General features: G+C 42.8%; 1 protein-coding gene across 2 annotated transcripts in view; it reads right to left on the reverse strand.

The window, feature by feature from the left end:
• Positions 1 to 6,557: 6,557 nt before the first annotated feature.
• PIK3CG (phosphatidylinositol-4,5-bisphosphate 3-kinase catalytic subunit gamma) overlaps positions 6,558 to 18,608 on the reverse strand; it is a 35,025-nt gene continuing 22,974 nt past the window's right edge. For both annotated transcript variants that reach the window (XM_041723644.1, XM_041723643.1), the window contains exon 11: positions 6,558 to 9,838. In XM_041723644.1, coding sequence (XP_041579578.1) covers positions 9,560 to 9,838 — 279 coding nt within the window. In that variant the 3' untranslated portion in view covers positions 6,558 to 9,559. The remainder of the gene's footprint in view (positions 9,839 to 18,608) is intronic.

An 18,608-nucleotide genomic window follows, 5' to 3' on the forward strand; every position in this document is an offset into this window, starting at 1 on the left:
TGAGTGGAGTTTGGGTAGGGCTCCCCCCCCCATCCAAAGATGGGCACTACATTCCCCTGGCTATAGCATTTACTTTGGTAATGGGTGGTGTTCATTATCCAGAAAGATTCATCTACCAGAGCTCTGGTGGAACTATTGGGGAAGAAGCCCTCTCTTCTCACAAGGGACCGAGCCTAAGCCCCTGGGATGTAAGTCTTACTTGCTGATGGCCAACTTTGCCATAGTGTGGAGAGATTCCCCGTGAGAAAGAAGTCAAGAAGGGGAAAGTAGTCCTGAGAGATGATATCATTTATTCTTTGGCACCAGCTGAGCCTGAAGCCAGATGCACCTCTTTACTTTCCAGTCGAGTGAACCAATACATTCTCTTTTGCTTAAGCCAATTTGAATTGGGTTTCACTTACTAGCAGCCTAAAGCATGCTGGCTAATGCATGGCCAAAGCTGTTGTCCTTAAGCGGCATTCGTGCTTCTCTATTGCATGCAGAATAAGTCCTCCTATTTTTGGCTTCAAGGCTTTTTATGATATTCCCCATTTAGTGCCTGCTCTCCATTCGTTTGCCATACAGCTGACCCTCCTGGGGTGGTGGGTCTTTTTTTTCTTTTTCTTTTTTTTTTCTCTTTTTTTCTTTTTTTTTTCTCTTTTTTTTAAGATTGTAAGATGCAGAGAGAGAGGGGCAGGGACACAGGCAGAGGGAGAAGCAGGGAGCCCGACGCGGGACTCGATCCCGAGACTCCGGGGTCATGCCCTGGAGCTGACCCCCCAGCCCCGGGCTGCCCTGGACTCTCTACCTGTGTGACTGCAGGAGGGGCCCTGGCCTCGCGTCCCCGCCCCCTCCCAGAGCAGGTGGCCCAGAGGCCGGCCCTTCGGGGGCGCCCGCTGCGGCCGCCAGGTGGCGCTGCCCCGGCCCTGTTGCCCGGCCCCGCCGAGGCCTGTGCACCGCGTGGACTTGGGCTCGCTCTTCCCGCTGATTTCCACGTGGACGCGGGTGATACTGAACCATCTGAGCTGCCTGCGTCGGGGAAGGGCGGTGACGGCTGTTGGAACGGCGGCCGTGGGCCTGGGCTCACCTCCCGTGAGTGGTTCTTAGAGTTTCCACTTGGCTTGATGCTTGCCTTGAACTTGCATCTTTTTTTTTTTTTTTTTTTAATTATTTATTTATTCATCTATTCATGATAGACAGAGTGGGGAGGGCAGAGACACAGGCAGAGGGAGAAGCAGGCTCCCTGCAGGGAACCCGACGCGGGACTCGACCCCGGGTCTCCAGGATCAGGCCCTGGGCTGCAGGCAGGCTCTCAACCACCAGCCACCCAGGCGTCCCTGAACTGGCATCTTTGAATCAGTTAGAAGGTAGAGGGGAATGAGAAGAAAAAGTGGAAAGGCCAGTTGACACTTGGTTCAGCGGGCACCCGTGGACACGCTCCTTCCTCCTCCTCGTCCTTTTCTAGAGTGAAATGCTGTTCTGGAAGGGCTCTCTGATGACCTCGGGTGCTCCTGTGCTCCCCTTCTCTCCTCTTCCCCCCCTGCTGGGGGCACTTGAGCACAGCTCTAAGATCCCTGCAAAAAAGGAGCTCATGTTTTAAAAAGTTGGATATCAAAACATAAATAAATAAAAAAAAAATAGAAAGTTGGATATCTATACAAGTATGCAAAACACGCCTGGCGTGAGTTAGGTCTTTGTATTTGTGCGGATACGTCAAACTTTTTGGTGTGCAGGTTTCCTGACAAGGCTGGAAGTAGCAGACTTTAAACACATGGATTATTCTTAGATTAGTGGCTGCAGCTGCCGTTTACAAATCCTGGCGATGTTTATGACTCTGCTGTTTTTAGGTTCCACTAACATTGCCAAGCAGCTACTCTGTGCCAGGCACTGTGCTAGGTACATTAATTCCTTTGTCTTTTTCAATCTTTTTTTTTTTTTAAGATTTCATTTATTTATTCACGAGAGACAGACAGACAGAGAGAGAGAGAGAGAGAGGCAGAGACACAGGCAGAGGGAGAAGCAGGCTCCATGCAGGGAGCCTGATACAGGATTCGATCCCAGGACCCCAGGATCACACCTTGAGCCAAAGGCAGACACTCAACCACTGAGCCACCCAGGCGTCCCTACATTCTGTGAAGTTGATAGGGGGAAAGTTAAGTAGGAATTAGTAGCCTTGTTACTTGATTCCAGGTCCTCTAACTTTCCATAGGTCCAGAACCCATGGATAATGTGCGTTGATTAGACTAACTTGTCAGGGAAGGATGTTATTTTAAAGCTATCAAAAAAAAAAAAAAAAAAGCTATCCTTGGGGGCGCCTGGGTGGCTCACTTGGTTAAGCATCTGCCTTCCGCTCAGATCATGATCTCAGAGTCCTGGGTTTGAGCCCAGGTTGGGCTCCCTGCTCAGTGGGGAGCCTGCTTCTCCCTCTCCCTCTGCCCCTCCTGCTCCTGAGCTCATTCTCTCTCAAATACATAAAATCTTTTTTTTTAATTTTAAAAAACATTTTAAAAAAGACTTTATTTATTCATGAGAGACACAGAGAGACAGAGAGAGAGGGGCAGAGACACAGGCAGAGGGAGAAGCAGGCTCCATGCAGGGAGCCCGACGCGGGACTGGATCCCGGGCCTCCAGGATCACGCCCTGGGCTGATGGCGGTGCTAAACTGCTGAGCCACTTGGGCTGCCCAAACACATAAAATCTTTTTTTTTTTTTTCCAAACACATAAAATCTTTTTTTTTTTTTCAAACACATAAAATCTTAAACAAAAAAGGATACCCTCGGTATCTAATATTGACACAGAGTGGAAATTATTTCTCCTTTGAAGTCCTCACGGGAAGACATCATATTTAGAAAGTTACTCAGATTTCCATCAGTTCTTGGAGAAGTCAGAGTCCAAGGATGGTGCCTTAGAACTTCTTATTTTGATTTCTGGAGATTCTTCAGCGTTTCTTAAGAAGGAGCATGGAAATGGTGGCTTTCATTTATTGAGCAACCTGACATTCTAGCTTCACTTTCATTATTTCATTTAATCTACAGCAATTTTGTGAATGAGGTACTACTGTTTTCCCAGTTTACAGAGTAGAGAGCTAACACTTAGATTAGACAAATCTTTTTTTTTTTTTTTTAAAGATTTTATTTATTTATTCATGAGAGAGAGAGAGAGGCAGAGGCACAGACAGAGGGAGAAGCAGGCTCCATGCAGGGAGCCTGATGTGGGACTCGATCCCGGATCCTGGGATCACGTCCCGGGCCAAAGGCAGACGCTCAACCTGTGAGCCACCCAGGTGTCCCTAGACCAGTCTTTCAAGTGGACAATGTGTACCGAATTTGGAATGATCCAAAGCCAGAGCCACTTAACTACTCTTTACTGCCTCACCTAAACTGTCCCTGTGGCATCTGGCTTAGATTCTGAAGGGATTATCCCCACATCGCTGGCTTACAGGCCACTCTGCATCCGCAGCCACACACACTTAGCCCGCGTTTCCATCATGATATCTCAAGTCTCCGCAGATTAAAGGAATCAAACTGCTCTACCATTTGAAAATTTGCAGAATGTGCTTTGTCACGATGAGCAATTACCGCCTAAGTAAGGAGTTGCTTCAAAATGGAGTTCTCTCTTCTGGTTTCCAGAACCGTGGACTGTGGAGAGCAGGGCCAGGGAGAGGTCAGGGAGTTTCCCAGTGGAAGCCCTCGTTATTTTATAGAAGGGGTGTTTGGTAGCGATGCAAAAAAGACATGAGGTGGGGGTGCTGGGGACCAGTGTGGCTTTGGCCACCATACGCTTCTGGTACTGGGAGGTGCTGTTGAGCCACAAGCCTGCTCATTGGCTAGAAATGGTGGGGGTCATGGCAGGTGCATCTCTGAAGAGAGTAGGGACCCATTTTAACACTTAAGTGTAATCAAAAGAATTTGGAGTTTGATTCGGAGTATGAAACCTCTTAGAGGACTGTCCATCCGGTATGAAGTATGGAGAAGTGCTGGTGAGGGGCTGCAGGTGGATTCTATACTCCTTGCTATGTCCCGGTCCCCATTAAGTCCTCCAAACCAGATGACCAGTGCATTATGAACCCAGACTCAGAGGCCAGCTGCCAGAAGGAAAAAGTCCCACCAAAGCAGCAGGCAGTGAGATTTGATTTGTACTAATGAGTGGATGTAAAGAAAAAAAATCTGACACTCCTGGAAAGTGAAAATGAGGCAGTTTGCACCTCCAAGGGGGACCTCATGTGTGAGCTAGAGAGTTCAGTGTGGGCACAGGGGCTGTGGAAGATTTGTAGAGCTGAGAAGAGCTGGACCCAGTGAGACATCCCTTAGTGACTAAATAGCATCCCTGGAGGCCCCCTTCTCTAAAAGTATTGTCATTTTGGGGGGACAGATCTGGCCTGCCTTAAGGAATGAAAGATCACAGTCAGGTAGGGTTGGGTAAGGCAGGAAACCTTGACGTAGTCATTTATATGCCAGAAAGTTCTGACGACAGTTTGGATGTCACCTCTTGATAATTACTGATTTTGCATGATTTTTTTCTCCTTTGAGAAACAAAATTTTCTGAGCTTTTAGTGAGGCTTGATGTAAGCTAAAGGATATGATTATCATGCAGACTGCATTGTTTGTCCAAAATCAAAAGACTATTTTTTTCCCTTTTTAAAAAAGTCAGCTAATATAAAGTCACATTTCCCAAGACACAAGAGGAAAAAAAAAATGCAAGGTAAAAAAAAAAAAAAGATCATGATTGACAGTTTGGTGTGAATATACTCTCCCAGCCTTTTAATGTTACTACAAACCTACATTTTTACTTGAAAAGGACTGTACCTAATACTGTCCTGTGACCACCTTGTTTCACTCCTCAATAGGTCATAGATCTGCATGGATGTCAATATACCTTATCTTTTCAGGGGCTTCATTGTAGTTCATTGCATGGATGTGATTCAATTAACCAATCCCCTACTGAGGGACTTTTAGGCTGTTCCTGATTTGGGGCTCTATTACAAAGATTACTGGTAACCAGTCCTGCCTATAAGTCTTTGCACACTTGTCCAGTGATTTCTAAAGGATAAATTCTCAGATGTGGACTTGATGGGTCAGAGAAGACATATCTTCTTAATTTTGATGAAATTTGACGAAATGCCATACATAAATGTATCAACTTGCTCTGCTTTCAACAGTGTAATAGAATGTTCTTTCTCTCAATTTATCACCAACTCTGGGCTTCACAGATCTTGGCTAATCTGATGGTGAGAGGAAACTTATCTTAATTTGCATTTGTTTAATCAGCAGTGATTTGGGGTCTGCTGTCCTATGCTCATCGGCCACATGTATTTTTTTGGTGAATTCAGTGTTTTCTGATAAGGTATTTTTTACTTATTGTGTTACTAGAGCTTTTTATCTATCTATTAAGTAATTAGCACTTTGTCACATATTTTGCATGCAATTAAATCTTTTTCTGGTTAACAGCAGAAAATATCAATCAGGTTTACTTACATAAACTCTGTCCCCTCACACACCCTACAAAAGAAACCCCTACAAAACTGATGATTGTTAACACTCTATTAGTTTCCTAGGGCTGTCATAACAAAACAGTAGAGATTTATTGTCTCATAGTTCTGGAGGCTAGAAATCTGAAGTCAAGGTGTTGGCAGGGCCTTGTTCCCTTGGAAGCTTTTAGGGAAGGGCCCTTCCTTCTCTTTCTGGTCTCTTCCAGCTTCTGGAAGCCCCAGGTGTCCTGTGGTTTTAGACACTGTAATCTTTACCTCTATTACATTCTCTCTTAAGTATAGCAGTCATTGGGTCAGGGCCCACCATCATGACCTCATCCTCAGTGTATTACATCGATAGAACCTATTTCCAAATAAAATCACATTCACAGACATGGGGGTGGGGCAGGGGTTATCATGTCAACATATCTTTTTGGGGGACACATTTCAACCCATGAGAGACATCCATAATGAAGGGTCTGCTACTGCCACCAGACTATAAACTCTTTAAGGACTGAAGCTGGGTCATTTTTGGTCCATATTCTCATCCCCGGTACTCAGCACAGAGTCTATGGCAGACACTCCATAGGGATTTCTTTCTTTTTCCTTTTTTTTAAAAGGTTTTATTTATTTGAGAGAGAGAGCATAAGCGGGAGGGAGGGGCTGAGGGAGAAGGAAAAGCAGGCTCCCTGCTAAGCAGGGAGCCCCCCCCCCCAAGTGGGGCTCAATCCCAGGACTCTGGGATCATGACCTGAGCCAAAGGCAGACACTCAACCAACTGAGCCACCCCGGTGCCCCTCCATAAGGATTTCTTTAAGAATTTGACTTTCAGGAATATCTGAAATACCTTCAGATAATTAATTTCTGAAAACCTTTCAGAAATTAAGAGATGTGTACAGAGGACACAAGGGGTCAATTCTTTCATTTTGAATTTACATTGAACAATTTCTCATTAAAAGGCAAATGCAGGTGGGGAGACCTGGACCATCCAGAAGAGGGAATATCTCAACTTTCTGAAGGAGTATGTTTGCTAAGGAGTGTGCTTTAAGGGCCTCTAGCATCTGTCCTAAAAAAAAATGAGTCTTTTGTAAATATGCAGACGAGTACACAGACTAGAACCAACTTTATTGACCAGAATTATTAGGTTGGGTTAAACAGAAGTAAGACAGCGGAACCCTTAATAATCCCCCAATATTTTTCTTTGTGTTGTAAAACATAATTGATCATTTACTTCATAGCCATGTACATAGAACCTAGTTTACCAAATGCCAGAATTTGTTTTAGAAACTTACTTTCTAAATTAGTTTTTGGCTCCTTTCAAAAAATAATTTCCATTTACAGAGGACTCACAGCCTCCAAATTATCCTGCAAACTCTAGATCTAACCTTTCTCTAAAAAAACAATTTAGCTCCTGTAAAATATATACTTAGTAAAAAGTTACTTTTAAAAAAATCAAGAGCTTTCTCTAGGAATTTCTGTATTTTATCTATAATGTCTCCAGTCCCTCATACTTTAACCAGGGCTTGTTAAGTACTGTCATCTGGGGCTAGGTCTCAAACGTCTGCTTTGCTCTACTTAAACAGCCATGATTCCAGTCCAAAAACAATAGGCCAATGTTTTAAGTCCTAATGTACAGCCATGGAGATGAGGTATTTTAATTAGAACAGATATAACATTTTGATCTGAACTTGTACAGACCTAGTCCAAATGTAAAATTGAGCACCAAAGCCATTATTCAGATACATGCAGTGCAGCTCATGGGCTTGTGACCTGTGTGGTGACTCATAGTCAGAAGGTCCCATGCTTGGTTTCATGCTCGGCCGTTGCCATCTCAAGTTTCTTAATAATTTTTGAATGGCAGGGCCCACATTTTCATTTTGCAGTAGGCTCTGCAAATGATGTAGCCAGTCCTCAACACACACAAAAGCTGCTTTGACCCGAATCATCTGACTTGTAATCTTTGTTTTCATCTGGCAGTGAAAACTGAGTTGTGGGGAAGTTCCCCCAAATCTCCTCCCAGGGGGAGATGACCCTTGTTCTAGAACATTTTCAAAGATCTAAAAGTTGTGGTTCATGTGATTCACTGGGAATAATGAAGGAAGGAAACACACCTAAGTAATTTTTATCTGCAAGTCTAAAGAGTTAAAGTTCTACTTTCAGTGAAATGTGGGAGAACCAGGCCCAATGTGCTGTGTATCAGTGTATGGAAAGAACCTGTTCATTTGAAGAGAAAATAGGTATGCCCATGTGCCAATAAACTAAATATAAATACATTCCTCTGTAATTCTTCTATCAAGACAATTTCAGCAATTCAAATAAAAAGCAGAATTTGCAAGGCCAAGCTTGGCTGTTCTTTATAAGAATAATGAATACATCTTCTTCTGAATTAGAAAGTGTCATTCTTCCTATTCATCTTCAAAAGAATGGTAGGGAATAGTTGTTGTAAAAATGCCATAAAACATCTCCCTTCCATTAATACAGAGGATTAAACATTTCATTACAGGGCATGGTCCCCTATACAGTGGGGATAGAGTGTGATTTTAAAAGGACAAGTTGTCAAGGAAGAGTTCTTTCTAGACCCCTGACGAGCCAGGGGAAAGGCTCAGCGGGTGTGGAAGCAGTGTTACCAATACCTTCAAAGAGCTTTTGCATATACAAAAAGAAAGATTTGGGCTACACTGAAGTCAAACAGGTATCTATTTAGAAAAAGTTTAAATTAAATATTTATATCTGATTGGGTTTAAACATAGACACTGTTAACAGAGTGATTTCTAGGTAAAGTGTTAACTATATGTAATTTTAAGATATTTTATAAATAATTTAACGGTCTTTCTCTAAGGTGAAACAACACTTCCAATAAATAGCAAAAATATTTAGGAGATGAAAAATAGTTTTTAAAGAAGACATTCCAATTTCTACTAGGAAATCTGAAGAATATGTCAGAGTTTAAAAGTCCTTTAAACTGAGAGATGGGCAGGGCAAGTAGTGTTCTTCCTAACTAGAAGTACTGTTTAGATATCCAATACCTTCTTCCATTGAAAAAGAAAAAACTGCCTAGACTAAAATTTAAAATTAAGGCATTTGGAAACGAATCCCTATTTCCTAGAATGTCCTCTTTAATAAAATACTTAAAAGTAAAAAGACTCCACCAAACATTTTTACAGATTAGTACCTAAAGTTCCAGTAACCCTAGAGGAGAGATGGCTTTCCGATTTTTGAATTCTAGGGTGGATGTGTTCGACCCTCGAGGATTTCACAACTTGGGTAAAAAGTTGTGAGAGGGTAGCAGTAAAGGAAGAAGGGAGGCTGGGAGGAAGATAAAAAAGGTAAAAAACCGAGTCCCTTTAGTATCTTCCTGATTCCATGCTAGTGAAGGCTCGAGTAACTGTATTTGACAGTTTACTCTTGGGCAGAGTTGAGATGAATGGTCTCATCTCTGTTACTCTTCATGACCCTGCAGCCAGACCAGCAGAGAAGGGCCAGGGCACAAAGGTTCGGATTTTCCAGTATGTGTGCGGGCATCTCGGTTGGACACTCTAAAAGAACCTAATTACAAAGACACTGAAAAGACGAGCTGGCCTTCCTTTGCTTTTAGCAAATCGCTGACATCTACGGATGCTGGGGGGTGGGGGGGGGATGTTTGCAAGTGTCCTTCAGGGAACTGAGAGGTTACAGCGATTACATCTTTTCCTCTCAAGAGCTTGAGGAGCATGAGAACAACCAAAATTCAGAATAAACCCAGATGAAAATAGATGTCACTAATTATTCTCAAGAAGCACTCAATAATAAGATAGTCAAACCAAAGCAGGCAAGATGAGGAAGTAATTGGTTTGTTTAGACTTAGAATGTTCTCCAACATCACCTGAGACAAATGAGAAAAAAAACCAAAATAACAAACCTGCACATGATTCTAAAACCGAACATTCCTTAAGCAAACGATCCAACATGCCAATATTTTTCTCTGGTGAAGAGTCCAGCTAGGAACAGGGCTGTCTTTCTGAAGTGCCAGCCTTCATAACGTCCTGTTACATTTTTAGATCCAAGTTTGATGACAAACATGCGGACTTAAAGCTTTAGGACACCTGACTTCTTTTGCATTCTAGCCTGGAGAACTAGGCAGAATGTTTCTCTCCTTGTTTGATGCCCAGGACGAGATGCAGGAACCAGTTAAACTGCACAGTCCATCCTTTGTCCCTGCAAACCTCGATCTGATCGAGAAAATACTTCTTAGCTTCCTCTTCGTTCTTCCCCACTGTTAGAGCATCCCGAATATATTCGATATCTTCTTTGCTTGTTAACTGGGGCATTCCCGTCATCAGCATCATGGAGAACAGGATGATCAGTAGGTTTGTGTGGTGGCGAAGGGCGAGGTAAGCCTTAACGCAGACGTCCTGGACAAAGGAAAGGAAAAGGCTGTTAAGGTTGTTGCCGTAACTAAGTAGGCTAAAGACCATGGGGCTGTCCCAGAATTTAGATGGTGTTATCCTGTCCTCATGGATGGAAGCCATCACCAGTTGGGCAGGTGCCCCTCCTCAGATGGAAGCCTTGATGAGAACATAGACTATCTTTAGTGTTGTTGCCTATGTCCAGGGTGTGCTCAAGAAAACTAATTTGGTACACTATATTTCATCTTTTCTCTTACTCTACCTTTTATGTCAATTTCTTTCCTAGAGAATTGAGGGTGGAAATTTCTGTAGTCTCTGAAACAGGGTGAGTCCGTTTTTGAACGCCATACTGGAAGCAGTGAACTTTGTTTAAGAATAAGTGTTTGCCAAGGGCTAATGGAATCCAGGGAAACGATGGGAATGTGGCATTGGAGATTTTGTTTTCATCTCTATTTTACAATTTGTCCGATTCTAAGAAAAACAGATGTATTAGCATTTCGTTGATGTTCAAAACTGTTTGAATAAACCTGGTGATTTTCATACAAATTCTAAATACTTAATGAGAGGGTTTTAAATGCTTTGGCTCGTGCCTCTTCCAAAAGCCTTAGAGCAGGTGATACAGGTGAGTTAAGTCTACTTGTTAAGCAGGGCATGCTTGTGCCAATGATCCCAAAGTATAGAAGAAATTGCAAGGTTCTCAATTTTATAGCATTGCGAACAACTCAATCTTAATATTGTAATTTGGCAGAGATAGTGTGTTAAGAGAAAACTGAAGTTAATGATTACAGATATAAATATTTCAAATAAAATACGGAGTAAAATATTAAAAGAATAATATACTATCGCCAAGGAGAGTTTATTCTAAAATTGCTAGATCATCAAAAGGTACTGTATTAAACAAAAAAAAATAATAAAAAATAAATAAAGAAGGAAAAAAAAGAAAAATAAACAACAAAAAAAGAAAAACAAAAAATGAAAACAAAAAAAAGGCACTGTATTGAAATCCACTTCTGATTTTTTTAAGGTTTTATTTTTAAGTAATCTCTATACCCAATGTGGAGCTTGAACTCACAACCCTGAGGTCAAGAGTTGAATGCTCTACTGACTGAGCTAGCCAGTTGCCTCCACTTCTGATTTTTTTAAAAAAGTTAACATGTAACTTAATATGTAACTAAAATGTAAAAGATAAAACGGTTAGTATTTACAAATAATTTCACTGACTTCTGGGAACACTCAGTGGAAAAAAGGAAAAAAACTATAGTAACTAGTTTTTATTAAACTAGCTTTTTATAAAATTAATACATAGGATGCTATAAATAGGAACCATCAGTTAGAAGCATAATGAAAAGACAGATGCTGTGAGTAATGGTAACAAAACCCCCCATGATTCCTGGGATAAATACATACACAAAGCATGCAGAACCCGTTTTTTTTTAAAGTCTAAAAATTTACTGAGAAATTAAAAAAGTCCTTGAATATGTGAAGTGATGTAGCATGATCTTTGGAGATAAGATTGCTTATAATAAAGATGCAAATTCTTCTGAAGTTAATCTATCATGAAATTTCAACAAGAATTCCTACTTGATATTTAAACTCAAGATATGTTTGGAATCCTTAGGGCTTAAGAGAACATTTTGAACAAGTACACTAATGAAGAACAGTGCTTGGCAGGCTAGATACTAAAACATATTCTAAAACTACAATATTTAAAACTCTGGGAATAGCACGTGTTCTTTTCCAAAAAAAGATAAGACATTTTGTAGATGAGAATGGAAAGTTCAGCACATGGATCTGAATACGTGGTATGTGTAATGCGTAACAAAGGTGACTTATCCAATTAGTGAGGAAAAGATCTATTGTTGGATAAATGCGACTGGTGTAACTGGCTCATCATTTGGGGGACAAATAAAGCTTACTCTGTGTGTTATGCCAAAAATAAAATTCCCGATGCATTAAAGATTAAATGTAAAAAGGGCAAACATTTAAATAATCCTAGAGTGGGAAAAGCCTTTATGAAGATGGCTTTCTGAGGTGTGATCTATAAGGTAAAGGTGGAGAGATTATGGAAATGTTATTGAAGAAAAAAAGCTATACACAATGATAGAAGAGATGAATGACAATAGAAAACATATTTACAACACAAGTCACTTCTTCATTACCGGCCTCCAATAGCTCTTACAAATCAATAAGAAAGAGTGGATAAATAGTCGGCTAGATGTATAAGCCAGGGATATAAATGAGAATTCACACTATAAGACATAAAAACAGAGAATAAACATGAAAAAATACTCAACCTCACAAGTAATCAAATAAATGTAACGAAATGAGATGGAAACGTTCACCTACCAAATTGGAAAATTAAAAATTTTTAAAAAAGAATAATATCCAAAGCTCACCTTTCACAGGCTGGCAGAAGGTGGAAATAGGTATAATTTTCCTAGCAGACAATTTGATAACATGCATCAAAAGCTTTAAATTACTAATAAATGTTATAGAATTTTGTTGAGGTGGCAGTTACATGACCTGTGCTATTCGTCAAAATTCAAAGAAGTATACATACAAAAAGGCCCCGTTCTGCTGTAGGTGAATTATGCCTCAATAAACTGGACTTTAAAAAGTTTATTGTTTCCATGCTTAAAATTTACCTTTAAAAAATGGGATCATTTTTGCAGTGCTCGATCTATAAGAATATTCATTAGAACATCATTTAAAAATGAAGGAACTTGAAGGTAACCTAGACATCCTACAAGTGGGGGTTGATAAAAAAGGATTGATGACAGTACCTTTAAACATGTGCTGAGTGCTAAGGTGAGATTGTATAGGAATATTGAATGACCATGTAACTGTGTCTGAGTTAAAAAAGCAGACATAACACATGTGGCATAAGCCCATGTTGGTAAATGAACACAAAACATTTATGTAGAAAAAAGACTATAAGGTTACAGGCCAAAATATTAAGATAGTGACTTTTCTTTTTGCTTTTGGATGATCTTGTCTGTGTCACTTGCATGTGGCAGGAAAAGCGCAATGGTAATGGTGGTCATGCCTGTATCATCCTGTACATCAAAGCAGGACAGTGTATGCATCGCCCTCTCCAGGTAGAAAAACCCATGGACTATTCTGGCATTAAGTGAGACAACATATATAAGATGCCTAGCACATAGTGAGTGTTCAATACGTTAGTTGTCTCCTTTCCTGCCTGGACGGCAGATCCCTCTTTATTTCCTCTCTGCCTACTTGCCATGGAGCTGGAGACTCCCAGACCCAAAAGCCTGGGATATTCCTGCCTCAGCCCTAGTGCATTAGTCTCTTGCATCCTTAGTGACTCCACTTTTGGCCAGAAATCATTACCTTTTGCTCATCCAGAGGACCCAGCAAACTTGCTCTCATTTCTTGGTAATTACACAGGCGAAGGGCAGACTCCACCCGGGGCAACTGGCTCATTAATTTGTCAGCTTGCACAGTTTTCACAAGGGCATAGATGGGGATGCCTTTTGATTTTGAATTAGAGTACATGCTGATTTTTAATTATTTTCGATCCTCTGTACACTGGGGGCTCCAGGCACACCCCTTGCTGTCTGAGCTCACTGTGTAGTCAGACTCTTTAATAGAAAATTTTTGAGAAGGAAAATCAATCTGGGGCCAAGGTATTCTAACAGCAATCAATGGGTGCTCAGTGAATAGTTGTTAAGCGGCAACCCACGGATTCACTTGTCACTGTAACACACAGAGACATGTTCAAGGAAAAGAATCACCCTGTGTCTCTCTTGATTGCCCTCTCATCCACAAAAGGCATTTCCCCTGGCTTGAATTTATTCAGTTTTGATTTTCACTGTGTGCGAAGGGTCCTGTCTGTGAGAAAGAAATGTCATCCCCAAATTGCATGCCCCACGCTGGTCAGACAGACACAACGTGTAGAGACTGAATTCTCTTTGGCTTAGCAGTGGTTAGAAGGGTGGAGTCACATCGCTGCCTGGATTCAAATCTTGGCTTTATTATGGACAAGTTGCTTGTCATTGGAGAAATCACTTAATCTCTCTGGGGCTCAGTTTCCTCATCTGTAGAAGATGAGGAGTAGCACTACCCGCTTCATACGGTTGTGGTGAGATTGAAGTGTGTATAAGTGGTGTGTAAGTGATGGGCAATTAGCAGTGGTCGTAGGAGAAGTTGCATTATTGAGCACGCACTTCTCGACGGGGAGGTGGGTAGGGAGTTGGGGGTGTGTAGTGCTGGGCTGCATCTGCAGGGGGTTCTCCTGCTGGAGGGGCACAGCTGGGCACTGGCGCCGCTCCCCAAGCCCCAGAAGTTTCATTTCTGCCCTTCCCACTCAGCCCCCGGGTGTGTGAGAGCGCCCTGGCTCCGCTGCCTTGGGCCGGAGGCCTGTGGTTTAGGGGACTGAGGATGTGGTCTGGGGAGCTCAGGGGGAAGCACAGAACACAGAAGTGTCTTGCTGGAGCAGTGGATTTTTCCTTTCTGCCAGGGCTGCCCGGCACTGTCCTCCCCAAATCCTCAGTCGTCCTTCTCAGCTGCCCGGGGAAGGCGGTCTAATACTGAGTGGAGCAGAAGGGATAAAGGAAGACTCTGACCTCAGGAAGTTGGTGTGATGTACTTGTGAACAAGAGTGAATGAGGGGAACCCTGACAAACTGTTCAGGTTAGCCCAAACACTCTCCATGGGTAGTTAATAGGTAGATTGAGCCTACACGGCGCATCAGCTCTTAATTCCACAGTTGGTTCAAATGCCTTAATTATAGCATCTAGTACAAAAGGAAAGGATTGTTTTTACAAAGCTACCACTCCCATAGGTCTTGGGAACAAAAGAATTCATTATCATTTCAGAGTCAAAACTACTAGTTGGTTTGTTAACTGGGCCCAATGTGGTTCACCTAAACTGAATACTTTCGATATACAATCTACTAATTTTTTCACTACCAATGAGCTCTGGCTGCTTTAGACCGTCCAAGGTCAGATGGCATAGGCCTACTTTTTCTTAAACTCCTCCATTCTCATCTAGAACCAAAGTGGAAGTGAAATATTACTGCACAAATCGACAAAAATGAGGAAGTAACCCCAGGACTACAAAACAGGAACTTCAGGGTTGAGGAGAGAGAGAGAAAAAAACAAAGATTCATCAATGAAAGGCAAGGTCCTCACCCACTGACTTTTCCTAAATAGTAAGCCTGCCTCTGTCTGCTAGAGGAAGGCGATCGTGGAGAGAAATAGTATTTCTGTCAAAGAGGAGTTTATTTTGTTTTGTATAAAAAAATCAATTAATTGGCCAGGCAATGCCTTTAGAAGTTGTTTTGGCAAAATGGGGAGACACTGATTAGCCAACCTAATAATGCAGGAGGAGGAAGCACTTTCTCGTAAATCTGAAAGAAGAGTGTGTCTGACACTTGGCTGTACATTTGTTGAGTTTGAATTAGGAATCTTATCTCTAAGGACCTCTTAGAAATGATTCTCAGGCTAGCTCTGTCTACCAGGGGCAGGGCTCTACTGTCATGTTCTCGAATACTTACAAGCTCATTAGAAACCTACAGGTTACAATTACACTGCCCTGCATTAGTTAGTCTAAATGGACTGTATGTAGGGGTGTGTGTGTGTGTGTGTGTGTGTGTGTGTGTGTGTGTTCATTCTAGCCTGTTCCAAAAAGGATTGAAGGTGGATTATCTGGATACATAGAGGTCAAAATAACATTACTTTGAAGTGGGTAGAAAAAAAGAAAGGAAGGACAAAGGAAATGATCACGGTGGGTTTCAGACAGAGACCAGTTCAAACGCTATACATCACAAATGCTATATACCTGCGATGGGAGATCTTCAAATATATCTCTAGCCAAAAGGAAAATCAAACCCGTTACTTCATCCAATGCTCAGAAGATTTTAAGCTACTATTTGTTTAGGAGAAATACAGCCTTTCTAGAAACTACAAACTGATAGAGATTTCGCATGAGGATCTCTATAAAGAGGATGCTTTTTGTAACATGGTGGAAAACACCCTCAGCAATACTCTTTGGGTAGACAAAACAATTCTCTAAAAGAAACTAAACATTGAGAGAAGATGCCAGTTGGAAGGTTATTCCTGACAAAGGCTTAAAAGTCACAGGGGTCCAATATCTTAGGCACTGAGTGACCCTGCGTGCTGGCCGATTAACGCAGCAGCCCAACTCAAGGTCATCTTTCAAGGCTGCTTCTGGGGCAGATTCCACACCAGTGGATTCCAACACCTACCAATGGCTGATGCTGGACCCTTCTCTGAGGCTGGTTTCCAATGGAGTACTGAGCATCTCCAGGCCTGGAAAGGAGGCTGAGCTTGACCTTGTTAGTGGTCCGGGGTGCAGATCCCAGGAGGGAATCCTTTCTCAACTCAGTGTTATTATGGGCTTTTCGACAGATAAATTTGTCATCTCCCTGTTGAGCTATTATAGGCCTCCATTACAGTAATTTATGGTTCATCAGTTGAGCTCCAATCGACTTCTTTGCTTTGCTTTCTGCTCCCCCTCCCCCCCATGCAGCTCTTGTACTGCTTGAAATTGGATGCAAATTTCCTTCCTTGATCCAAATTTCACCACACATTCCCATCTATAACTGTGTTCCATCCATACCCGACAACTGTACTTTTTGTTCCTAAATACTGATACTAAATACTGACTTCATGCTCTGGCTAAGGTTATTCTTTCTGCCTGGATGTTCCTTCGCTCCCTGTATCTGCCTAGCAAAATGGAACTGATCTTATCCATCAAGGTCGGATAAAAACCCATTCATTCACACTCCCTTTCTATCCCCCAGGGCAGGATTAATTGCTCCCTCTGCAAACCACTTTTGAAATCCTTAGAACAAAGCTCTGTGTGTGTGTGTGTGTGTGTGTCTTCCGCTGTGTGCTGGGGCTGTGCTTCTGCTCCTAGTCACCTACGCCCAGCACAGAGTCTGGCACACTCTAAGTAGTCTGCAAACACATGATGAATCAATGCTGGACATGCATAAGTCAAATTCAATTTTGGCAAGAACTTTAAAATGAGGATGGATTGGGGCGCCTGGGTAGCTTAATGGGTTAAGCCCCTGCCTTTGGCTCAGGTCATGATCCTACTAGGGTCCTGGGATCAAGCCCCGAGTCAGGCTCCCTACTTACCAGGAAGCCTGCTTTTCCCTCTGCCCTTCCAACCCACTCATGCTCTTTCTCTCTCGCTGCTCTTTCCTCTCTCGCTGCTCTTTCCTCTCTCTGAAATAAACAAAATCCTTAAAAAATTTGTTAAAAAAATAAAATGAGGATGGATTAGAGAGCAGTCTTATGGGAAGGGGGTTAAACTATAAAGACATCTTGCCTGGCCAAAGCAGTACCTGAGCTTTCTTGGGGCCTGGCACAGTGCCTGAAATGTAGCAGATAGTTAATAAGTGTATGTTGAACTAACTAACTCCTGGGCCTGGTGACTACAACAGGATGGAGCAGGAGGCCCAGAAAGCTGAGCCTGGCAGGTTATAAGTATAGATAGCTCTCAGTGTAGACGGATGCAGGGTTCCCGCATGAGGAAGCGCAGCCAGAGGACAGGAATGGGGAATGCCGGGGAGGGGGCCAGAGTCCTCAGAAGTGTCAGATGGCAAGGTCCCTGTGGTCCTGGTGGTCCCTGTGGCTGGAGGCTAGGAGAGTACTTGAGTTACCAACAAGGCAAATGGCAGGAAGGGGCAGGACCCCAGTCCTAGAGGCAGGTTTAACAAGCAGGGCCATGCTGTAGAAACTGAGGCAGAAGTGGTTAGAAGAACCTAGGATACAAGATGAGAGCAAGATGACTGCAGAGGTGGTTCTGAACAACCCAAGGCAGGATTCAGCATGGAGACTGGGCACGGGGCTGAGCCTGTAGGGCAAGGGGCCTGGGTATATGCCCTGCTGTGGGGACACGGCCACCAGTGGTGGGCACCAGGCAGGGCCTGAGGAAGCTGCCACCCAAGATTAACACAAGGACTAGGTTCCAGACTTCTCTCCTATTAAACGCTTCTTAAGAGTGACATCTAGGGGCAAATGCCTTTTAAGTATGCTCCCCGAGCTGCCTGCTTTGCATAGATGTGCCCCCGGGGGTGTCATCTAGCTCCCCTGGTTTCTTTAGCTTTATCTAACATACATATGCTTAGTGCCTACTGGATGCAAAGAACATCTTCAGAATGCTTGTTTATAGTAGGCCACTTTGTTCACACTCCTTGGAAACTACACATCGAGGGTATGCTATAGGTATAGACTGTGTGTCCTGTTGTCTTGGCATGACCTACGGACCCCATGGGGGGGTGGATAGGTAATATTTACATTAGTAAGGGAATTGCCACAAAAATGTGAATGGGCACCATAGGGCGCTTACACATTTGTAGGAATTAATAAAACATTAGATTTCATAATTAGGATTATCTCCTCTTCTGATGTGTGGATCTGTGACCTGCATCTTGAAGGCTTACGAACATCGGTGTGGTTGTAGTCTGTCAATCTGCTCCTAAGTTGCTATTTCATAAGCTCATAGGATATGATGCATGCTGGAGAAGGAAGAAGCCCCACGGGTCACCTGCTCTCACCCAGCAGCTCACCCTTCTCTCCTCCGCACAGCAAATACCTGCAGAGCACTCGCTATGTCTCAGGCCCCACAGGAGGGATTCAGGTCAGACGTGACCCTGCTGCACAGGCTTACACACACCATGATACCTGCCACAGGTGCTGTGAGGGCACCGTGCAGGGGCGGGGCAAAGCACAATCCTCGTGGAGGCGATGGCTCTGGGGAATGTCCTGAAGCTGAGACCTGA

Source organism: Vulpes lagopus, chromosome 11, assembly GCF_018345385.1.
Source record: "Vulpes lagopus strain Blue_001 chromosome 11, ASM1834538v1, whole genome shotgun sequence".
Classification (NCBI taxonomy): domain Eukaryota; kingdom Metazoa; phylum Chordata; class Mammalia; order Carnivora; family Canidae; genus Vulpes; species Vulpes lagopus.